The sequence below is a fragment of the Equus przewalskii genome, chromosome 28 (genome assembly GCF_037783145.1).
Source record: "Equus przewalskii isolate Varuska chromosome 28, EquPr2, whole genome shotgun sequence".
NCBI lineage: Eukaryota > Metazoa > Chordata > Mammalia > Perissodactyla > Equidae > Equus > Equus przewalskii.
In genome coordinates this window covers 37,324,949-37,349,450 of record NC_091858.1, presented here as the reverse complement: position 1 = coordinate 37,349,450, position 24,502 = coordinate 37,324,949, and the positions used below count along the sequence as shown (strand labels likewise).

The 24,502-nt window shown below is 50.2% G+C and overlaps 1 protein-coding gene across 50 annotated transcripts in view; it reads left to right on the top strand.

The window, feature by feature from the left end:
- ARHGEF10 (Rho guanine nucleotide exchange factor 10) overlaps positions 1-24,502 on the top strand; it is a 168,924-nt gene that overhangs the window by 136,201 nt on the left and 8,221 nt on the right. For 45 of the 50 annotated variants that reach the window (XM_070598400.1, XM_070598415.1, XM_070598434.1 and 42 more), the window contains 4 exons: positions 608-831; positions 1,461-1,618; positions 6,474-6,616; positions 19,305-19,479. In XM_070598400.1, the coding sequence (XP_070454501.1) occupies positions 608-831; positions 1,461-1,618; positions 6,474-6,616; positions 19,305-19,479 (700 nt within the window). Of the gene's footprint in view, positions 1-607; positions 832-1,460; positions 1,619-6,473; positions 6,617-8,288; positions 8,538-18,263; positions 19,480-24,502 lie in introns of those variants that run through there. The other 5 variants (XR_011534255.1, XR_011534254.1, XR_011534252.1 and 2 more) reach the window with 3 other exon arrangements.

The following is a 24,502-nucleotide window of genomic DNA, read 5'->3' as shown; positions in this document are numbered from 1 at the left end:
GTTAAACATTAGTGTTAAATTGTTCTAAAAAACTGCTTTTTAAGACTTTAAGTTGTGTATGAGTAAGGCTTTACCGTTGTGTAGTGCTGGGTACGTGATTTTTAAAGGATTTAAATGTGATTTAAAAAAAGTCAAGGGCCGGCCCGGTAGCATAGTGGTAAAGTTCGTATGCTCTGCTTCAGTGGCCCAGGGTTCACAGGTTTGGATCCCGGGTGCGTGGACCCACACACCACTCATCAAGCCATGCTGTGGAGACGTCCCACGTACAAAGTAGAGGAGGATGGGCACAGACGTTAGCTCAGGGCCAGTCTTCCTGAAGCAAAAAGAGGAAGATTGGCAACAGATGTTAGTTCAGGGCCAATCTTCCTCACCAAAACAATAAAAATAAAACCTGTGTTCTTGTTAGTAAAAGACAAATAACCTAATTAAGTATGTTGAAAAGGAAAAGGGGGCTCTGTTAGCAGACCGTTTAAAGATGATTTGACTCTTTTAAGCATGTTGGATCTCACATGAAAATCAGTTCTTGTCACTGCCCTTAGCGTCGGGGTTCTCGGTGTTGTGGGAGCATCCGTGCCTTCATTGTCTCCCCTCCTAAACCCTGATTCAGATCGGAAGCTGCACCAGTCAAATGGGTCAGATTGCCATCGTCTCCTTTCAAAACTCCAACCCCAAAGTCATCGAGTGTTTCAACGTGGAGTCTCGCATCCTGTGTATGGTCTACATTCCCGCGGAGGAGAGGCACCGGGAGCCCGGCACGGCCTCGGAGCCCGAGAGTGCGGCCGTGAGGGCGTCCGCTGTTCCCACCATCTGCTTGGGGACGGAAGAAGGGAGGTAGGGTCCACTCAGTCTGTTACAGACGGTCACCGTCCGCTGTTGCGTCGCGAGCAGCCGTGAGGGGCCGGGATGGACAGAGTCCCTTAGCTCAGCCTGTTGGGAATTTCGTGATATGAGTGGAAATTGCTAGGGTCGTGGCACCCGAAAGAGCCAGTGACTGAGGCCCGTGGCGATGAGTCTAGGGAGCTCCCACAGCGACGTGCTCGCTCCTAAGGGGAGCAGTCTCAGTCCCACCAGCCCGTTGGCCACTGACTCTGTTCATTCTTATTCACGCTTTTAAAGCACGTCACGCCGTGTGCTGTGGGATGAATCAGAGCCGTGTTCTCTGTTATGATCATGTTGAACAGCGACACCGTTTAGAGGAAAGTTAAAGTAATTTTCCTCATGTGAAGTTCCAGGATCTGTAGGAAGGGCTATTTGTTAACTGCCCAGAATTTCCCTTTTAAAATAAAAGATCCAACTGGTAGCAGTCTTTAAAGCATAGCCCAGGGTTTCTAGAAGGAGTGGGAGGCTTCCGAGGGACAGGGAGGCATCCGGTGAAACATTGACGTGTTCGTGTCAATAGGCGCCCTTTCTCTTTCCATGGTGAGCAAATGTATTCATTAGCTTTTATTTCTCTTTTGAAGCATTTCCATTTACAAAAGCAGTCAGGGCTCCAAGAAAGTGCGACTCCAGCACTTCTTCACTCCCGAGAAGTCCACCGTCCTGAGCCTGGCCTGCAGCCCCCAGAGTCTGTACGCCGGCCTCGTCAACGGGACCGTGGCCATCTACGCCAAAGCCGAAGGTAACTGTGTCCCTCTGGCCATCCACACATCAGGCTGCATTGCTGGTTCCAGGGGGCTGGACTCTGGCCTGAGCCCCCCACCTTTCAGTCTCACGACCCCGTTAGCGTTGTTCACCGCTGGCCCCGAGGTACATAGAACTTTCTCGTTCCCAAAAGGGTGATGGGGAAACAGAATGCTACCAGCTAAACACACAGCAAGTTGTTTCAAAGGTCCGTCTCCCGGCTGAGTCCTCCGCCTTCCGCAGAGCCATGACTTGAGTGCGAATCCTTCTTGTTAAGTCCGACTCTGTCCCTTCACGCTGTCCCTGTCCTCACTGAGAGCAGGAAAGATTTCTCTTCTTGGGTGAGAGAATTGCAGGCTCCCTCAGTGTTGTGCTGTCACCCGTCTGCGCCAGCCCAAGGACCAGAGACGCTGGATGCTCTGGCCATCGTCCCTCCTCCTCAGGCTCCTCCCTCGCCCGCCCCTCCCTGGCTTCTTCCTTCTCTCCGTTCCTTTGTGTCGCAGACTTCTCTCAAAGTTCTAGTGGGTTCCAGCGGCCCAAAGAGGAGGATGGCTCAAGTCTGCAGCCCTTCGGCTGTGCCTCCCCAGGCGAGCTGGCGTCCCTTCTCCTGGTGAGCCAAGGGCATACCCGGTTCTGTCCAGCTGACCCTCACACAGCTCCCCGGGGTGGAGGCCGGCGGCTGTCCCGGTGCCCGGCCTGCGTCCCACCCCAGCTTCTGGAGCGTGTGTGTGACTTGTGGCAGCTCTGCTTCATGGAAACTGGTTTCAAACTGAGTTTCTTTCTTGCCTTCTCGATGGCGGGCCGGTCTCCCTCCCTGCTTGTCTTTTGTTCAGCGGTTGGACCAAAAGTGCCGGATTCACAGCTGGGGTCCAAGCTTGTCCTTCTGGGCAGCTCCCTAAGAGATCTCATCCAGCCTCAGCTCTTAAACGTCCTGTCTCGGTCACCTTGGCCAGCTGTGAAATGCCACAGATGAGGGGCTCACCCAAAAGGCATCCTCGCACTTCTGGAGGCCGAGGCCCCAAGATCAGGGTGCCAGCGGAGTCACTTCCTGGTGAGGACCTGCTCCCTGGCTTGTGGATGGCCACCTTCTCCCTGTGTGCTCGTGTGACAGAGAGGGAGAAAGAGAGAGAGAGCACGCTCTGGTGTCTTCCTCTTCTTATAAGGGTGCTGGTTCCATCATAGGGCCTCCCCCTCAGGACTTCATCTAACCTTTATATCTGCCACTGGCCCGCCTCCTGATGCCTTCCCGTTGGGGATTAGGGCTTCAGCCTGTGAATCTGGGGAGACACAAGTCAGTCCATAGCAGACCATGACCCCCGAATTCACATAGCTGGCCATGACTTCACCCTCATGCTCTGGGCTCACACATCCAACAGCCGTTTTGGTATCTCCACCTGAATATCTTAGCAGAAGCTCAGTGCTGCCATTTCCAGTCCAATACGGAGGGTTTTCTCTCCACCGCAAGCTGCTCTCCGCACCATCCTCTCCCATCTCAGTCAGTGACCATTGCGCCCACTGGGCCTCCTGGATCCCTGTCTTTAACTGCTCCGCCTGCCCCTCCCACTCTCCATCCACCAGCAGGTTCCTGTCCACTTCTCCAGAACAGGTCCCCGTCACTCCCACCTCCATCGCTAACACCCTGGTCCCTGGCCGAGCGTGCACAGAGTGACATTCCAGTTCCTGCCCCCGTCTCAGCATTTCCTATGGCGCCCGCCCACCTTCCAGACCCTCCTGCCCCTCCTCCCAAGTTATGTGCATTGCTTCCAGTGCTGTGAATTTATTCAGGGTTCATTTTTATTTAATTTGGGGGAGTTAAACTTTTTTTTCCAGCTTTATTGAGGTGTAATTGACCTGTAACACTGAGCAGGTTTAAGGTGTGCAGAGTATTGATTCGATGTGTTTATTTATACACTGCAGTGTGATTGCCACAGTGGTGTTAGCCAACACCTCCATCCCCTCACGTAATTACCGTTCCTGTTTGGTGGTGAGAACATTTAAGATCTGCTCTCTTAGCGACTTTCAAGTATAATCAAGTATTGTTAACTATCGTCGCCATGCTGTGCCTTAGCCCCCAGAACTTACTCATCTTATAACTGAAACTTTATGCTTTTTGACCAGCATCTCCCCGTTTCCCCCACCCCCAGCCCCTGACAACCCCCGTTCTACTCTCTGTTCCTATGAATTTGGCTTTTGTAGATTCCACATGTAAGTGAAATCGTACAGTATTTGTATTTCTCTGTCCAACTTCTTTCACTAACCTTGATGTTCTCAAGGTCCATCCATGCAGTTGGCAAGGTTTCCTTCTTTCTCATGGCTGAATAATATTCCATTGTACCTAATACCACGTTTTCTTCATCCATCATGCATTGATGGACACTTAGGGTCTTTTCATATCTTGGCTGTTGTGAATAATGCTGCAATGAACATGGGGTGCAGATTATCTTTTCAAGTCAGTGTTTTTGTTTCCTTTGGATAAATACCCAGAAGTGGAATTGCTGGGTCATATGGTATTTCTATTTTTAATTTTTTGAGGAACCTCCATCCTATTTTCCGTAGTGTCTGTACCAGTTTACATTCCCACCAACAGTGCACAGGGTTCCCTATTCTCCACATCCTCACCAGCACTTGTTATCTCTCGTCTTTTTGGTAATAGCCATTCTAACAGGTGTGAGCTGGTCTCTCATGTGGTTTTGATTTGCATTTCCCTGGTGAGTATGGTGTTGAGCATCTTTTCATGTGCCTGTTGGCCACCTGTATGTCTTCCTTGGAGAAGGGTCTATTTGCTGTCGCTTTGTTCTTGGAGGAGGAGGACATGGCTGGCTGGAGACCTTGGCCCTTCCACAGGGAGAATGACTGCTGCTCAGCCACACGCTGTTGCAGGTCTTTGACGTTTTAGGGAGTTGGAAATCTGGAATTCTGTAGGAAATTTCCAGATTTTTAGTTGTGGCCCAAATGTAATTAGCATGTGTTTGGGCCTGGCCTGTTTGAGAACTCAGGCCTGGCGTGAAAACCCCAGAAGTTATCTCGAGATAGGTGGTCTGTGGCTCCAATTCACATGCACGTCCTCGTGACCTGTGTTGCACTCTTCACACCTTCCCGATTTGGTTGGGAGCACACAAGTGCACGGAATGCATAGAAAGAACAACCCCAGTGGTTGGAAAACAAAGTTCAGTTGTTGGAAGTTAATTCTTAACCGAAATAACACGTCTGAAGCAAATTATCCCGCCCTTGGTCTTTGTGTTGTTGCTTCAGAGGGGTCGTCAGTACCGGTATGACAGTGGACGGCTGTCCAGGGACAGGAACCCCAGGAGATAGATGAGGCAGGACCAGGCTTCAGGAACCCGCACGCACAGCCCCACAGGAGTTCCTGGAGTCCCTCTGAACCTCTCTTTCCCCATCCAAAGTGGAGCTTGCAGGGCCTCAAAGGGTTGTGAGGCCCAAATGAGAAGGCCGTGCGTGCGTGCATGTGCACAGGTGTGTGCGCCTGTGTGTGCGCACGTGTTTGTTTGCACGTGTGTTTAAGCACACAATGATACACTGGTTCCAGAGTCGATTTTACAAATGAAAGCAGGTCAGTGTCCACTGGGCTAGTAATTGTCCTGCTGCATCTTTTAGCCTAATTGCAACATCAAGGCATTTCCATGAAAGTTGAATTATAAGTTACGAGTGTGCCAGGAAATTCAGGACATGCGTACTTGCCTCTCATGTCAGCTCAGCTCAGTCCAGACAGATGCTCAAGAGCAGGTTTTGTGCTAAAAGGTCCGCACTTCACATCCAGACGAAGAAGAACTCAGTGTGGAACCACAGCCCCGTTCTCATCCTGGAGCAAAGCATTTTTCTTTGATTACAACTCAAGGGTGTTATCAGATTAACTGCTTAGATGGGTTTTTAGGCATGACGGCTTAATTATGGTTAGTTTGAAAATTGAAGAATTTATTTTAATTATTCACAGGATAATTACGTCGGCCACATTTAAACCGTGTGTTAAACTTGCTTTAAATAATTTTTTATTGCTATCCACGTTGTCTTATAAAGCATGACAGACCTCATCAGTAGATCTTTGAAAATATTTTCCAACCAAAATATTTTATCACTCCCTGCGCTTCAGGAATGGGGCAAGTTCGTCAAAACAGGGTGCCTTCTACCTCGATTTTGATTGTTTTTTTTAATTAAGCAAAGATATGGTGTCTTGTAAAATGGTATATATCAAGGGATATTTTAAAATGAGAGCAGGTAATGGAGAAATTTAAACATTTGCATTTATTATTGATTATTAATAATATTTAAGTAATTCTATATTAAATATATATGTTGAATTATAATTAATATGTAAGTAATTATGTTAATTATATATTATTATTGCATTATATAAATTAGTTTGGATGCAGTTCCTTTTAATGATGACTGAATCATTTTATATATTATTAGAAATAATAGTATGTATTGAATACCTGTCTGCCAGGTACTGTGCTGAGATTTATAATTGCATTTTCACATTTTAAATTCTCACAACAACCTTTGAGGCAAGTGGCAATGTTGTCCCCATTTTACGGAGAAGAAAACTGAGACTTGGGTGCATAATTTGTCCAAAAGGCATCCCAGGTATCAGGGCCGGGATCAGAACGGAGGCCTGCGGACCCCGGTGGCCGAGCTTAGTTGCCGTGTTAGATTGCTTTATGGAAATGGTGCAGACTCTTGGAACTCCAGACACGCCCAGAGTCAAGCGTGAGCATCTAGGTTACAGATGATGTTTTAAGGGGTGGTTCTGTTATTTCAGATCATCTGTGATGCTTTCCCCCTGTCCCTGTGCACAGATAACTGAATTTGAATGAACTTAAATGTTTTCTTTTAAGATGGGTCCTGGAATTCCGAACCTCAAAAAGTGATCAAATTAGGCGTCCTGCCAGTTAGAAGTCTGCTGCTGATGGAGGACACGTTGTGGGCGGCTTCCGGAGGCCAAGTGTTTGTCATCAGCGTGGAGACTCACACAATAGAGGTGAGTCGTTTCAGTGACTGCACGGTGCAGAGAGGTGCGTTTCAGAACTAGCCCCACTGCCAATGATGCTGGAGGTCAGACAGAGCCTCTCACACACAGAAGACCCTGGCCGCCCCTTGCCCGTGGCCCTGTGTTGAAAGAAAATCCCTCTTGGATTTGGCTCAAAAAGATAGGATTAACTGGAAAATGAAATTAACTGTTTTTTAGCCACTAATCCATGGAGCAATTGTTCATTGTTTACCTGCTAATTAATGCAAACACATCACTTTAAAAAATGTGTTCAGTAGGAACATAATACAAGCTTCGAGGACATGTGGAAAATCAGCGTTGATGGATTTCCAGTGCGATAAATGGATAATTCAATAAAGGATAGTGAGATGGCTGACTAGCCATTTGGAAAAAACAACTGTATCTGAGGCCCCAACTCTCCACCCTCCTAAACGTTCCCTATGGGGGTGATGTTAGAGCACAAACAAAACCATAAACTTACGATAAAGGCAGCTCCGTTTTTTCATTATTTACAGCGGGGGAGACTTTCCAAGCACGTCCCATATCTAGAAGTCACCATAATAAAGAAAATGATAAATTTGGTAAAGTTTTAGAACGTTTTTTCACATCTAATACGTGTGTGTGTGTGTGTGTCAAAATTTTTGCAAATGAAAAATTGGGGACATTTGCTGCATCTACAACCAAGAGTTAATGTTCTTAAGATAAAGAGAATTCTTACTAAAGTTTAAGAAAAATAAACCAAGCTAATAGAAAATGTTCAAAGGACCTGAACAGGCAGCTCACAGAAAAAGAAATAAATAGGCAATATGCTCACAAATACAGGTGCAGATGTGTGTGTATTCGTATATACATTTATAGTGTACTCACAAATATGTATGTGTGTATGTACACGTGTAAGTGCACACATGTGCATGTGTATATATATGAGTATATATATGTGACACACATACACACCTTTGTCTCACTAATACCTGAAAGTCGCTTATTCAAACAAGGGACCGTTTTTCAGACTGACACGTTCAGTACTGTCTGGCGTCGGCAAGTGTGGGCATGGGGCTCCAGGATTCGACCTGGAAGCATGCCTCAGGGCAGCTTTTCTAGAATGCAATCCCGCGTACCGATCGGCATTCAGAGAGCTCGGCACCTTTTCCCGGCAAAGCCGACGCCAGACGTTCACCCTGCAGATAGGCTTGCTCGAGCACACACGAGGACACGCAGTGCAGTGTTGTTCCATCTCACAGATCTGTAGCAACATGCAAACATGCATCCGTGGGGGGACGTGGTTACATAATAGCGACTCTGCAACAGGGAAAGAGAAGGAGTGTGGCAGCGATGGGAGGCGGGTCGCCAAAGGAGAAAGGCACAGTGTGAATGTCCGCGTACTCAGGGCACCTGCAGCTCCCAGGAAGCACCGTGCATGTTAACTCTTGTTGATAATTGTGTAACATGCACGTGTATGTGTACTTGCGGTGGTACAAAAATTTCTTAAAAGCTGTCACTTCCAAGCCGGGGAGGCGGGATGGGAAGGAGAGAGAATTTGCTTTTCCTTGCACCTTTCCACTTTTTCAGCCGTGTCAGGCATCCCTTTTATCCTTAGACAGTTGCTCCTACCTAAGTGTTTCCAGTCTGTTCATCCCATCTCTTACCTCTGCTCTTCCCTAAGGAAACTCCACAGCACACGTATTTTTTCAGCCACCTCGTGAGTAAAAGTTCTTTGGACCCTCCCAGGAAAGGTGCTAGAAAGAGAAGTGTGTTCAGGCGGGTACCAGCACGTCCGTGAGGGCTCCGGGCACGTCCCACGACTGCTCTGAATGTCTGCAGATTCAGGGAGAAACGTGAGTCGTTGTGGCCTTGTGAAAATACCCATCTAGATGCTCCTTCAGGGAGATTGTCTGTTCAGTGAGGTGGGACTTGAAACCATTTTGCTAATGTTTCGTGAGACACATTTTAAGACTCTCACAAAACCTGCTTCAGGATTTATTTTTTGGCATGTTCTGTAATCTCAGAAAGGGGAACACCAGCCGCCAATACCGAGAGGTACTTTATGTCACAGCATGGGCTGACCGTGGTCAGGGTAACAGGGAGTCCCAGATGTGGGTGGGCGCAGTCTGAGACCGGAAGACACCCTGCCTGAGGGTGGCCTCAGAAAGCAGGACCTCCCGAGGAACCACGAGGTCCCACACCTGGGGCACAGGTGCAGCCAGGAACTGGGTCCCGGACGGGCTCCAGGTCTATGCTCTTTCTGTTGGACCGTAAATAGGTTTTCTTTTCTTTTTTTTTTAAGTATGCTTTTTGGTGAGGAAGATTGGCCCTGAGCTGCCACAATATGGCTTGATAAGCGGTGTGTAGGTCCACGCTCAGGATCCAAACAGTGATCCCCAGGCTGCTGAAGTAGAACTTGCGAACTTAACCACTACCCCGCCAGGTCGGCCCTACAAATAGCTATTCTCTCTGTGTTTTGTTTTTGACATCACCTCCCCAGGCTCCTGCCCCCTGAAGCTGACAGCAAGTCAGCTGGACAGCGGGTCTGGCCACCTGGACAGTTGGTGGGAGGAGAGGAAACTGGACTCTGATGTCAAGAAGAAGAGGCAGGATAGAAACACTTTAAGTTATTTTTGCCCAGGATTTGTATAGTACCTTTCTGTTTGTGCTTCTGTCCATCTGACACTTTTTATTTCACGCACCTTAGGGTGAGAAACCTTTGGGCCAGCCTGGAGCAAACTGTCACCAAGGCCGCTGTGCACACTTTCTTAGGTGCTGCAAGGAGCTTCCTGGGTTTTCTCTGTCCTTGCACACTGTCAGTGTCATCTCAATTATGTATTAAGAGTCGGAGATCAAGTCCTAACTCAGCCGTATATGCGAGCTGATCTCTGGTAACCCACTGGGCCCCAGTTATCTGATTTGTCAGTTGGCGATAAACCTTCTTTCTCAGGCTGTTTTTTGGGCAAAATGAGATGTAAAAGTACCCAGCAAAGAGCACTTCTATTATTATTAGAATAAATTTAATATACAAGAGCCAGAGATAATGTTTTATTATATTTGGGTTTCTTTTCATAGAGAAGAATAATATAATAACCTTTTTAAAAAACTTTTCTCTAAAAAGTGTATTAATTTTGCCATAAATTTATACCAGAAAGCTCCAATGACAGTTTCTGTAGCTGCCACCGAGTCACTTCTAGGCTAACATAACATTAAATTATGACCTTATCATAATCAAAATATTATTTCCACGTATTCTGAAGAACTTATATGCTGTAAATCTTGAAGTCTCAGAGAGAAGTAATATTTGTGGATCCAAATAAAAGTCCTCTTTCTGTGCATTTTTAGTACCGAAATGAGTAAATGCGTTTATAGAGAGAGAAACAGAAATCTCCCTTCTGAAAGAATGCATTCGTCTTGTAGTTCCCATTGCGCAGGGACCACAGCTGAGGTGTTGGCACAGCCCTGGAGATCTGAATTCACAGTGTGTCTGCCCCTAGTGGGGGGGAGGGGGCGTCTGCTGAAAGGGAAGTTCCAGATTGTTCCCCGTGTCGTAGGTGCAAGGTGCTTTGGGAAGAGAACGCTCAGAGGTGTAAATGTCTGCAGTGACTTCACTCTGGTGCAGGAGTTGTAGTGTCGGGGGTGGGGGGTGGGCGGGGCTGCAGGCCCAGCTCTGGCTCATAATTGCACAGCGCTGGGCAGTCACCCAGAGATGCTGAACCCAGTTATCATGCCCAGAGGGCAGAGGTCAAACTCCCTGCCTTCCCAGCAGGTCAGGAAGGGCCGGTGGCGGGGGAAAGGCTGCAGATGCTAAGTTGCCACGTGATGGAAGTTCCACTGGAGCTTTTGGGTGGGGAAGGGCGTCTGTGTTCTTTGCCAGCTACGTGTGGCTTTCTCCCTTGGGTTTATTTAGTGCCTTTCTTTAAAAACATCTTAGAGTGTTAGAAATGCTTTTGCCTTTCTAAAAGTAATGTGACATTTAGGAACAGGCTGATTCTGGATTCCTGGCAGGTGTTGACTTCACAGGTCTGCTTCCTAGAGGCACGGATCTCACGGGGAGTTTCAGCTTAATTACCAGAGCCACTTGGAATGAAAGTCTGTCACTCCTTGCTCCGGGCTTGCTGCAATACCAGGGCTCCTGACTGGAGACAGGAGAAAGGAAAGAAAGAGAACAAAAAGAGTTTTTTTCTAACCCCCTCACACTGAAGGGAAAAACAGAAAGAGTGAAATGGATATTAAAGGTGACATAAGAGCAGAGTGGTTTTCTGAGTCGATGCATTTTTTTTCTGGTAAGAATTAAATTCCTGTCATTCTTCAGAAAGACGATCGCAGGGCACAGAGACGCAGGCCCAAGTGGCACACAGACGGGGTTCTTAAAGACACACACCTGTCTACGCCCTTTTTTCTGGAGACCTCAGTCACCCGATTTTAGGGCAGCAGGAGACTGGGAGACCTGGTTGCCCAAAGTTCCAATATTCAAACAGGAAACCAAGGGTCCTGAGAAAGTAGGAGATGCGCCCAGCATCACAGAGAGAAATTGTTATTCTTGTCATTCATCATCCAGCAGGAACGTGTCATCCATTTTCTAAGTACCAGACTCTGTACAAAAAAAGAGAAAAAAACTCACAGACTAGTTGGGGTGTCAGAAGAGGGGAGGAGGACACCAGCCTCCCAGGGCCACTGGGGGTTTATGTGGGGTCAGGACAGGCTGCGTGACCTGCAGGGCCCCACGTTCAACAATTATTACGAATTTCCCAAAATTTGCAACAGAGCATCCAGCCACGTGGGGCCCTCTTAGTGCCGGCCCTGGGCACATGCACATGTCACACACCATGAAGCCGGCCTGTCCAGGGCCCTCTGAGTGCCAGCCCCAGGCATGTGATCATGTCACACGCCCATGAAGCCGGCCTGTCCAGGGCCCTCTGAGGGCCGGCCCCAGGCATGTGATCATGTCACACGCCCATGAAGCCGGCCTGTCCAGGGCCCTCTGAGTGCCGGCCCCAGGCATGTGATCATGTCACACGCCCATGAAGCCGGCCTGTCCAGGGCCCTCTGAGTGCCGGCCCCAGGCATGTGACCATGTCACACGCCCATGAAGCCGGCCTGTCCAGGGCCCTCTGAGGGCCGGCCCCAGGCATGTGATCATGTCACACGCCCATGAAGCCGGCCTGTCCGGGAGTAGTAGGAATTCGCTACAAGGAGAACATAGAACGTCTCAGAAGGAGTGATGTGTGTCAAGATACGAGAAAGCAGGTTCTTTGAGGAACTGCCCATGCTCCTCTGGACCCGAAATAGCCAGCGAGTCTGAGCGCCGGGCAGGAAGTGAGGTTGGCACAGGTGTGGTTGGAGGGAACCTCTTACCTAAGACAGAGGAGCTGGGGTCATCTCCTCAGTTCCTTGAGTTTTAGACTCTGTTCCTTTAAGTGCTCAGAGGCGGTCCCTCAGGGCCACCTCCCAGCTCAGAGGGCGTGTGGGCGGTGCTGGAGAGGTCCCGTGACCACCGCCGGCAACCGCGCTTGGCTCTCTTTCCAGGAGCACATTTGTGTGTAATTTTCTTGTGAGCGCCACCACGCTGTGTGCAATGGTGAGCCGTTGAAGGATTTTAAATAGGGAACAGATGTTAGGAAATTTGTACTCTCAGAAGATTATTTTGCCGGGAGTTTAAAGGGGGTCGAGATTGGAGACCAGAAGATGAATCGAGAAGGTTGTCCTGGCTCTCCATCAGGAAAAGGACGGCCTCCCAAGTGGAAAAGAGAGAGAAGGTTGGAAGGATTCACGAAGGAGACTTGCAGAATAAGGCGGTTCTGTAAAGAAAAACAACCCGTTGTTTCGATATGCAGAAGACACGTGAGCAGGTAGTTATGGAGGAATGCATCGACTTCGGCGACAGGAATGTTCACGTGCATTTTGGAAGCACCAGTGAGGGGATCTGTGGCCTGACTGATGCAGTAGGTTAGGAAGCTGAATGAACAAGAGCAGGTGAATAAATTAACTCCTTGAATCAGCGAGAGGGTAGGAGGACCAGCAGCAGCATCTCCTGGGAACATTCCAGAAATGTTCATTCCAGGCCCCACCTCAGTCTCGCTGACTTAGAAACGGGGATTGCAGACCCGCAAACTGTTTTTTGAGCATCCTTTCAGAGGAAGTTTTAGTGGTAACTGTGGAGTAGTCAACGGCCTGAAGGAGCGAAAGTAGCTTTGCCCTTTATTCTCAGGTAACAGAATTTCCCCAATGTGCAGACCTCTCTTCTTATTTTTTAACCTCTGTGGAAGTCTCCTTCCTCTGCCCCAGACAGCTTTCCGGTGAGCAGTCAGCACTTTGTCTGAACTGATGAAGGACCAGCTCTGCTGGCATCTGTGCTTAAACTGGGAGTGTTAGCTTTTCCCTCTTCGAGGACGTGAAGGCTGCAGGTCCATCCTGCAGAAGTGTGGCTGGCGGGTGGCCGGCCCCATTCCTTCCAGGCGTCCCCTCTTCTGCTGAATCTTTAATGGTTTGGGGTAAACGAGGCAGTGGGACCCTAGACTTGGCGGTGGGATTCCTCTGAGGGAAATCCGTACTGGTTTCCAAAAGATCAAAGTGGGAACTGTTTTCCCCAAGAAGCCCCACAGAAGGGAGGAGCCGTATGTGTCGCCATGACGACAGTGGTGTGGGGCAATCCAAACCACGTCTCCGGGCTGTGGGTCCCACTCCCCGGCATGGGGTCTCCGGTGCAGCGGGCGGTGCGATGAGCACGGCCTGTGCCCGCGCTCCCTGGTGCCCGCCTGGGCTCGGGCATTCCTCTCGTGGAAGTCTGTCAGCTCCCGGGCGTGCGGTGCTGCTTCAAGTCTGACTCACAGACTCCCCGGGGGAAGGCATGGCTCTTTCACGATCTAACTAGAGGTCACAGTGACGTGCGTTTTTTGTACTGGGGCGAACTCTGCCTTGACGAGCCCCCTGGAGTTTGAGACCTGCTGCCCCCAAGTTACTCTAGAGGCACAAGGTGGTGCCTCACGGGGTCAAACCCAGGATCGCTAATTGAGAAGTTCTCGAGAGTGCACAGTGGGATTACTGAGGGCCTGGAAAACAATGCTGCCCTTGAGACCCAGCCACATGAAATAAGAGAGACTCTGGGATGGGGCCTGAGTGCTGGCGTTTTTTAACATCCCACGTGATTTCCGTGTGTAGCCAGAGGGGAAAGCCGTTTGGTTAATCCTAAGACCGGTGCTCCTACCTTCGCTGCCTTCCCGCGGAGCCTCAGCCTGCTGGCCTGTGCACCTGTTAGGTGTGGGACTGTTGACCGCCTTGACGGGCTCGCCGGGGGAGAGCAGGCTGCCCATGCAGGGTGGCCTGAGCAGTCCTCACCTGGCGTGCTCGTTGGCCGAGTATGTGGGAGGTGCAGGAGGAGGCACTTGCCAGGCGGTTGATGGGGAAGCTGTGCCAAAGGTGGTTGTGGGAGCCGTGGGTGTGGACAAGCTTGTGCTGGGGGATGAGGCCTGACACAGTGGCATCTCGGGGTAAGGAGAGAGGTGAGCCCTTCTGAGCGGGAGCAGCTGAGGAGGCCAGAGGCCAGGAGAGCGCAGCGTCACAGGCACCGCCGGAGGAGCATTCTGGAGCCCAGTGTCCAAGCCCAGTCAGGAGGGTTCAGGAATATCCAGAGGCTGACCACGAGAAAGAGAAGACACCAGGTTCTGACATCAGGAGGGAGCCACAGGGTGCTCCTACCAGTCTTACGGAAATGAGAAGGATTATAAAAGAGTGCTGTGAACTGGTGGGTGCCAGCAAATTAGATAACTGAGATGAAATGGACGTATTCATAGGAAAGGCATGAACCACCAAGACTGAATCGTGAAGAAATAGCTAATCTGATGAACTTTTAGCTCAACCAAGGAAAAAAGAGAAGACTCAAGTGACTATGACCAGAATTGAAAGAGGAGACGTTGTAACTGGTACCCTAGAAATATGATCTTTAGAGATGACTGTGAACAATGGTACACCAAAAAATTGGACAACCTGGAAGAAGTGGATAAATTCCTAGAAACACACAACTTTAGCAAGACTGAATCAGGACGAAATAGAAAATATAAACACACCAATAACGGATAAGGAGTTTGAATCAGTCATCAAAAATCTCCCAACAAAGAGAACAGGACCAGAGGGCTTTGCTGGGGAGTCCTACCAAAGATTTAAAGAGAATAAACAGCAGTTATTCTCAAACTCTTCCAGAAAATTAAAGAGGGAACACCTCCCTAACTCCTTCTGTAATGTCAGCATTAACTTCATAGCAAAGCCAAAGATACTATAAGAATAAGCAGGTACAGACCAATACCCATGTGCATACTGATAACAAAAATCTTCAACAAAATACCTGCAAATCAAATTCAATGGCATATTAAAATTCAGAACAATTAGGCAAGAAAAAAAGGAGGGAAGAGGGGAATCCAGATTGAAAGAAAGAAGTAAAATTCTCTCTTTTGCATATGACATGGTCTTGTATGAAGAAAATCCTAAGGAATCCAAAACAAAATTATTAGAACTAAAACAAGGTCACAGCAGGGTCACAGGAGACAAGATCAATATACAGAAATCAATTTAATTTCTGTACACTAGCAGCGAACAATCTGAAAGTGAGGTGAACGCCATCGTTTACAGTGACGTCAAAAAGAATAAAATCTTAGAAATAAATTCAACAAAAGAACTGCAATATTTGTACACTGAAAACTACAAAACGTTGGAAGAAGTTAAGGAACATCTAAATAAGTAGAAACGCATCCCACGTGTGTGGATTGGAAGACATGATGTTTTTAATGTGGAAGTTGTCCCCAAATTGATCTGTAGAGTCAGCACTACCTCTATCAAAGTCTCAACTGTCTTTTTTTTTTTTTTTTTAACAAAACCTGACAAGCAGGTACTGAAATTCGTATGGAAATGCAAGGGACTCACCACCACCAAGACAGTCTTGAAAAAGAACCAAGTCCACACTTTTCCATTTCAAATTTCACTGCACAGCTGCAGAAACCAAGCCAGGGAGGTGCTGGGCAAGGGTAGACACACGGACCAGTGTGGGACAGAACTGAGTCCAGACAGAAGCCGTGTGGCTGCGGTCACCTGATCTTCAACGAGGGGCCATAACAGTTGAGTGAAGAAGAATCGTCTTTTCAACAAACGGTCCTGGGACAACTGGATGTCCACACAGAAAGGAATGAAGTCAGGCTGGCCCGGTGGTGTAGTGGTTAAGTTCGTGCGCTCTGCTTCGGCAGCCTGGGGTTCACAGGTTCAAATTCTGGGTGTGGACCTAGCACCACTCATCAAGCCATGCTGTGGCAGGTGTCCCACATAAAATAGAGGAAGATGGGCACGGATGTTAGCTCAGGGCCAGTCTTCCACAGCAAAGGGGAAGATTGGCAGTGGTTCTGCCTGGATAAACATTTCTGCAAAGAAGATGCAGAATTGGCTGATACACACATGAAAAATTTTCAACATCGTCAGTCACCAGGGAAGTGCAAATCAGAATGACAGTGAGATACCACTTCACACCCACTAGGATAACTGTAATTAAAAAAATAGACTTTAACAAGTCCTGGAGAGGATGTGGAGAAATCGGAAGCCTGGTATATTGCTGGTGGGAATGTAAAATGTGACCGACACGTTGGAAACAGTTTGTTGGTTCCTCAAAAAGTAAATCATGGACCTACCATACGACCCAGCATTTCCAGTCATAGGCGTCTACTCAAGAGAACCGAATATATGTGTTCCCACAAAAATTTGTACATGAATGTTCATAGCAGCGTTATTCATAATACTCAAAGGTGGAAATAACCCGTGTCCATCAATTGATGCACAGATAAACAAGACATGGTCCCTCCATACTTGGAACATTATTCTGTCGTGAAAAGGAATGAAGTATCGCCCCATGCTACAACATGGATGAACCTCGAAAACTTCATGTTTAGTGAAAGAAGCCAGACACAAATGGCCACATGTTGTATGATCCCTTTTATATGAAATGTCCGGAATGGGAAAATCCATAGACAGAAGGTACATTAGTGTTTGCTAGGAGATGGGAGGAGGGGAGAATCAGGGGTGACTGTTAATTGATGTTGGAATGTTCTGGAATAAGACAGTGGTGATGCTTGCACAACTTTGTGAATATACTAAAGACCACTGAGTTACATACTTTAAAATGCTGAATTTGATGGCGTGTGGATTATATCTCGATTTTTTGAGAAAGGAAATGTCTGTTGGATGTGGAAGTTTGGGAGATCTCTGGGGCCTTAGCGGGTGAGGCTGTGGGGTCCATGTAGCCTGAAGTTGATGAGACCGTGGGAAAGGGAGGGGAGGACAGCACCCACGGGCAGCCGTTAGCAGACCCCTGACCGTGACGGGAAGGAGAGAGCGAGGACACGGCGAAAAGGAATTTATTCAAAGGCTTTGCTTTCTTTCCTTTTCCCTTCATTCTTTTTCTTTGTCATTTGAGGTGAGTGAGACTAGCACCTGTTTTGGGGCCGAATGAAAGAAGCCAGCAGAGAAAGGGGCCCAAGCAGGAGGGCCTGGTCGTGTTGGGGAGGGAGTTACCCAGACACGGGAGGAGGAGACGGCCGCCCCGGGTGTGAGAAGGCACAGGTGGAAGGGAGCGCCAAGGCGCGGATGTGTGTGGGCATCTCTGTGAAGCAGGAGCAGGGTCACAGTGGGGCAGAGGCCAGCGGGAGCCTGAGGAAAAGGGTGGACAGGGGAATCAAAAATAGACAGGAGCCAGAATGATCTGGAACCCCACCCTAGACTGCCCAGCTCCTGGGCACATACCCCTCCTACACTGCCCGGCCTGGGGGTCGAGAGTGTGGACCCCTGTTAAACCTTCACTCCTAAACGTGCTTCTGCTCCTGGTGCGTTGGGACTCGAGTTCTGGGGGCAGCTGAGCCTCAGAACTGAGCCCAGGACTCGCATTCACCGCCGCGGACAGTGGCTCATTGTCATGACAGAGGCTTGAGTTAAACCTGTGATGGTTGGTGCAGCTTTGGAGGCGGGAATCTCATGCATGTGGTAAGAGGCGTTCCTGTGGCAAGTGTCGCACAGGCATGTCAGAATGGGACGGTCCTTGGAGAAACGGCGGCTCCCAGTTCCTGGCCAGAGGGAGGTGTCCCCCCAGTGCAGCCAGAGCCGGCCCCAGAGAGCAGGATCCCGATCTTTCCTCCGGAGCCTGCGCTCAGCCCAAGGCGCCCATGCCCTCCATCGAGGAGTGCAGGCCCTCGGGAGGGAACCGTGGGCTCCGGGGCACAGAGACAGGTGCGGAGTCGGCTCCACGTGTAAGGTGTCGCGCCTCAGCCGCACAGGCAGGCCATGTGTGAGCCGCCTCTGGAATCTCCGTGCTGGCCTGGGGTGCTCGGCTTCAGGCCGCCTCCCATGCCGCTGCTCCCCCCGGCACCCCAGCCCGTGAGCAGGCCCAGGAGGCCACGTGTCCCAGTGCAGTCTTCAGCTGAAGCAAGGTGTGGTGGAATCGTCTGTCCGACTAGAATCAAAATGCATGTGTTTGCCATCAGTTTGGCTCATTAGGTGCAAGGTGTGTGGGTGTAACGTGAAGGATTTAACTCCGCCGACCCTTTCCATGAGGGGTGGGCATACAAGGATGGGTCGCCACCCTCCTCAGAGTGTGGTGGGTCACAAATAGCCTCTCCCCTGTTTGCAGACATTCCGGAACAGCCCCGAGGACAGAGATGTAAGCCCGTTGGTTTTCCTGTGGGTCGTTACGTTATTTCCATTTGGAGAGTTGGCAGAACTGTGGGCTGCTCTGCACTTGGAGGACTTCTTGAGAACGCCGATTCCTCGTCTCTCCATGCTTACCCCACCCCACCTCTCCTCCAGTCCCTTGTAGGCGGTGAACCAGCTGCCCCATGTCGGCGTCCAGGCCGGGGCCAAGTTGCAGAAGTTCCCTCTCGTGGTCCCTGAAGCGCGGGGTTGCCAGGATGGAGATGTGGGGCCTGGAAGCTCAGGAAGGACCCGCTCTAATGGAGGAGCGACCATGGCCATCAGGGACCTGGCCAGGAGTGGGTGCATCCCAGGCTCTCGGGGAACCCAAGAGCGCCGAGAGCAGCGGGGGAGGCTGCCTCTGCGGGACTTGCCACAGGCAGGCTGGGGCGTCACTCCTGCTCAGGCGTCTGGGGAGGGGACTGGGGGGCCCACACCGGGGCCCAGGGAGCCTCAGTTGGCAATCGCGGCTCTGCATTCCCGGGCGTTCCCTCTGCCCACTCCTGTTTTCCTCCCATTTTCCAACCTGCTAGGGGCCCGTTCTCACGTTGGGACACCGCCCTTTAGTTCCAGCCCTCCTTGGTGGGGTCAGGCCCTCCAGCAGGCCTCCAAGGGCTGCTGTTTGCAGCTTTCTCAGCCCCCGAGCCCCGAGGACGCCGTGGCAACTGGAAAGTACCGTGAAGTTTCAGAAAGCACTCTGATCTGCTCGGGGAAAATAAAAACAATGAGCGATTTGATTGCTAGGGTGTTTCCCACATATACAAGGTGTCTGGTTTGGGAGTGACGGTCTCCTTGCTGGGGGTCCTCGAGGGTGCGCGGTGAGTAACTCCAGGGCTGCAGGTGGAGATGTCGTGGCTGGGACAGGTGCACAACCAGGACGTCACACGCAGTTCACAGGGCCAGTTTCTGCGGACTCTGACTCGGCGCTGTAGCTGCGCATGCATGCCCCGCTGCCCTCCCCCCTTCTCCTTGCTTCCCCCAGAACCAGCTCGAGGCCCACCAGGAGGAAGGCATGGTGGTCTCTCACATGGCCGTTGCCGGCGTGGGGATTTGGATCGCCTTTACGTCCGGGTCCACACTCCGCCTCTTCCACACGGAAACCCTCAAACATCTCCAGGACATCAACATCGCCACCCCGGTCCACCACATGCTGCCAGGTACGGGATCTGGACGGGAGGGCCCCAAAGGCAGAGGCGGTGGGGGGCGGGGTGCAGGCTCAGCCCGTGTTACGATTTCACGTGTGCGCGGTTCCTTCCAGCAAGGGTGCAGTGTCAAGTGACGGTGCATTAGCACAGAACTGAGTTAGGAGACACCGTTGATCATAGGTGATTTCTCATTGTTAACCTGAAAAGGCTAGACGTAGGGGGCAGGGGCAAGGCCCTAAAGTGGAGAAACAGAGGAAACATTCCCTGGGGGGAGGGCTCTCGGGGGAGCCAAGAAGAAGCATCTAGGGTGGGATTCCACCAATCAGAGCCGGATGGGTATTCCCAGAAGAAACAAACGGAGCAGGGGGGCAGGACAGCAGGTCGCTGGTGTGTGTATGTAGGTAGCTAACATGTGTATGCATGTGGCTGGTATGTATAAGCATGTAGCTAGTGTACATATGGGCATGTAGCCAGTATGTGTAAGCAGGCACCTAGTACATATGAGCATGTCGCTACTGTGTATACACAGATAGTCAGTGTTTAGTCATGTGGCTACTATGTATGTGCATGTAGCCAATATGTATGTTTGTAGCTTGTGTGTATAAACGTGAAGCTAGCATGTATAACATGCAGCTAATCTGTATGAGCATGTAGGTAGTGCATGTAAACATGTATCTGATGTGTTTTAAGCATGTTTCTAGGTGTATACATGTGCCTGTTGTGTATAAACAGGTAGCTGGTGTGTGTGAGCATGTAGGTAGCACGTGTAAACATGTGTCTGGTGTGTGTAAGCATGTAGCTAGGTATATACATGTGCGTATTGTGTATAAACAGGTAGCTGGTGTGTGAGCATGTAGGTAGCATGTGTAAGCATGTATCTGGTGTGTGTAAGCATGTAGCTAGGTGTATACATGTGTGTATTGTGTATAAACAGGTAGCTGGTGTGTGTGAGCATGTAGGTAGTATGTGTAAACATGGAGTTGGTCTGTATAAGCATGTAGACGGAATGTCTGGACATGTAGCTGATGTATATACACAAGTAACTATGTGTAGGCATGTGTCATGTATATAAGCGTGTGGCTTGCATGTATGAACATGAGGGACGAGTGGAAGAAGAGGCCCGAAAGCTGAGGCGACCGGGCTGTGAGTGGCCGGCGTGCCGTGATGCTGACGAGAATCAGGGTTTGGAACGGGGAGAGTCCGTCCCAGTTGGGTTTGGGGAAGAGCATCCTGGCGGCAGCTTGTGGAAAGAGAATGGGAGGAGGGGCGGTGGCCCTCCTGCGGTCAGAGGACGTGCCCTGGCCAGCGCCAGCGAGAATGCACGAGAGGCTCCCTGGGAGTCACCATGCACTGGTGACTGGTGGGTTAGGGAGAGGAAGGGCCGGAAAACGCTGAGATTCAGGACCTGGGTACTGGGAGATGGCATAGTCACCCACAGATGTAGGGCACGAGAAGCTGGTTTTAGGAGAAAGTGATGTGTTTCATTTGGTGCCACTGAGCAGAGAAGCCAGGTGGAAATTGGGAAGGCCGTCTGGCACGTGGATGAGGAGTCGGGAAAGGGGACACAGTTCGGGACACACCCTAGTCGGGTGTGAGGAGGAATGGGGGAACAGGGGTGGGAGAGGTTTATGGGGAGAAAATGTCAAACACAAGAATCTGGTGCCCCTCTGCTCCTGGGAATGCAGACTGTGAGAATGGGCTCAGAGGGGAGAGGACTCTAGGGGAGCCGGGTGGGAGGGGGCACACTGTGTGGCGTTCCTAAGTTCCGAGGTGGGCTGGGAAGGAGAGGAGAGCACAGAGGCGAGGGAGCTGCAGGAAGCACTGGTACCAGATTCAGCAAAACACCATGGTGATGGGCCAAGGATGTGGTCTTGGTGCTGTGTGTGTTCATGTGCATGCATGTGTGTGCACGTGTGTGAGTGTGCACATACATGTGTGTGTGCGTGCATGTGTGGGAGGGAGGGAGGAAGAGGAGAGGGGAGCCCCACTCAAGGGAACCGGGGACATAGAGGGACTGAAGTTAGACGTCACTCTCAATAAGCTCATAGGTCAAAGGCTGAGCAAGATCGGAGATGCCAATCAAGCTGCCTGTGATGGAGGCTCTTGTTTTGGTTGTTGGTTGGTTGACAACAACGTTGAAGAGTCTGTAGCTTCAGTCGAAGGTGCGAGAGGAAAGATCACCATTCGTGATGCACTGAGAAACGTAGAATAATTTAGGGTCACGTTCTACAAAGGCGAGAAAGGCTTAGAAAGGCTGACCTTTGACAGGAGGAAGAACATGGTCCTGGGAGGGGGTGAGCGGGTGGGGAGATGAGGGGGAGGATGGTAAGTGAGGGAGGGCAGCCCGGGCCTCCACCCCCCGGGGAGGGATTGTGTTGGGGGCCTGGTGGGTGAGTGACAGCTGTTTTTTTTAGCACTTTTCTTGCGGTATCTTTGACGTGTAGAATGGTATGATTTGAGGTGTACAGCATGGCATTTTGCTGTCCGTATACGCTGGGAAGGGTTGGCTGCAATCAAGCTGAGTAACACGTCCATCCTCCTGGTTGCTGAGTGTGCGTGTGCACCTGCGTGCACGTGGAGGAGACGGAATCTGTGGGCTAACCCTGCACAAGTCACCTTTTAAGTATCACAGCCATTTTTGTCTGGCGAGGGAAATGCAGACTTACGTAACACACTGGTTATATTTAGGCAGCGCAGTGGCGTCAGCCTCCCTCTGACAGCACTCCTACACTCTGCCGGGGACTCAGGGCCATGCTTTCTTCTGTGCACATGCTGGTGGAACAGATGTTTGCGGTTGCGATCTGCTGTCGCTGTTGGGATGAAACTAATTGAAATTCATAAATTGCCAAAACACGCATTCATTCTGCCAGCAAGTGGCCGTGTGCTCAAAGTCCGTTCAGGAGGGAGGGTGCTGTGAGGGCTGCGATTCAGCTGCCCTCCCAGCCCTCTGAGTCCTGACTCAGCTGCCCTCTGGTCTCACTGGCCCTGGGGCTGGCTGCTGTCGCCACCCTCCTTCCCCAAGGTTGCCAGGTCCTGGAACTCCGACAGGCTGGCCACAGAAGTGCCAGGGGACCAGGACCTTTGTAGGATCTGCTCCGCCCCAGCCCCTGGCCCCGTCAGCCCTGCTGGCCCTCACCTCCTCCTCTCCATGTTGCTTTTAAAAATCCATGCTGGGGGGCCGGCCTGGTGGTACAGCGGTTAAGTTCGCATGCTCCACTTCAGCAGCCTGGGATTCATTGGTTCAAATCCTGGGTGTGGACCTACCCACCACTTACCAAGCCATGCTGTGAAGGAGTCCCACATATAAAGTAGAGGAAGATGGGCACCGATGTTAGCTCAGGGCCAATCTTCCTCAGCAAAAAAAAAAAAAGAGGATTGGCAGTGGATGTTAGCTCAGGGCTAATCTTCCTCAAAAACAAAAAGAAAAAGGCATGCTGGGGTGGCATTTCCTTCATTTTTCAAGACAGTTTTCATGACTGTTTTATGCCATCCAGGTGCTGACTCCCTTGTTTTGTTCCATTCACGTAGCCTTCCTTTGATTATGGTCCATCCAGCCTCTCTGCAAACCCAGGAGACTGTGCAATCAGATGTGCGAGGCTGACGTCCGCGTCCACCCTGGGGCTGCCATCTGTTGCTGCGCACGTGCCCTTGGCCTCTCTCCTCGGTCCCCGGTCTTCATTTATTTCTGTGCCAAGAGTTGGGTCTCTTTTCCAGAGCTGTGTGAAAGCTCGGCGTGCACCCAGCCCAGAGCGGAGCGGAGTGCCTTCGGTTGGCCTGTTCTCCATGTTTCTGTATTGTATTTGCAGCACCTTTGAGTTTGCTGGTATTTTGGGGGCATTTTGCACCTTATCTGCATCTCATATTCTCCTTCCAAGCTTTGCTTCCACCATGGGCGGGTGAGCTAGAGCAGAGCTCAGTTACACTGGGAATCAGCCGCCCTTCGTTGCGCCTCCGACGGGGGTCCTTGAGTGCGATGCTCAGGAAGGTTAACCGGAGCTGGTCTGGCTTTGATTGCATTTTGCGATTCTGTCATTTCCTCCATTGTCCCTTTGCAGATGGCCTTACCCGAGGCCAGTGTTCCATGGGCATAAGCATCACTGTTTTATTCCATTTCACATTTAAACGTTTCCATGAATGCGTGTTTGCACGCTTATTCGTGAGCACACTGAAGTGGAGACGTCGGGCTCCGGTCCTTCTCTGGATCCCTCTGTCCACGGGTCCTGCACGTGCCCTGTGCTCACACGTATATGAAACCTCAGTTGTAGAACTGCATTTGTGAGGTTGCCCACATGGGTTTTGTTCTGTGTGTATGGCAATGATCATAAAATTACCCTTTTGCACTCTCTCAGGAATGTAAAATTCCAGTAGATTCTAGAGATAAAGACTTCCAAAGCCAGAAGGAACAAAATTTGGAAAAAAAAAATTATTACACTGTAACTCCCACCTTTTTTGTAAGTTAACAAAATTTGATAAAATCCATGTGCCTCCTCTGAGGTCTCAGACCGTGCAGTGTAGGACTCTGCATAGAGGGAGCTGGGTCCTTTTTCTTCTACTTAGAATGCAGTTCTGAAAACTGTTAAGCTCAAGCTCTGTGAGTTAACCCGCATCCACTCGATACAGTCGGACAATTGATGATGAAACCTTCCGACACCAGCAGACAGCTTTTGGAGCCGTCAGTCGACTTCTCAGCCGTAATGGAGTAGGGTTTGCAGCAATCGCAGTGATGGAGCATCGTCTGGTCTGCGTCACGGGCAAGACAGTGAGTGCCATCGTGATGCAGATGCTTCCGCCTCGTCGGGAATATTCAGAGGAGAAGGTTTTTAGTGGAAGAGTGCTGAGGCCTCGTGTCAAATTAGCCTTTCCTCGTCCGCACTGAGGGAACACATCACCTTCCAGGGACGACGTAACCCACTCAAGGGTCCAGAATTTCCATTTTTAAACAAATCAGGGTAACTTTTCTAAATACCATTGACCACATCCTAAGGGAATTCAGCAAGTTAAACCAGATTCAAAATTATTTATGAATTAGGGAACA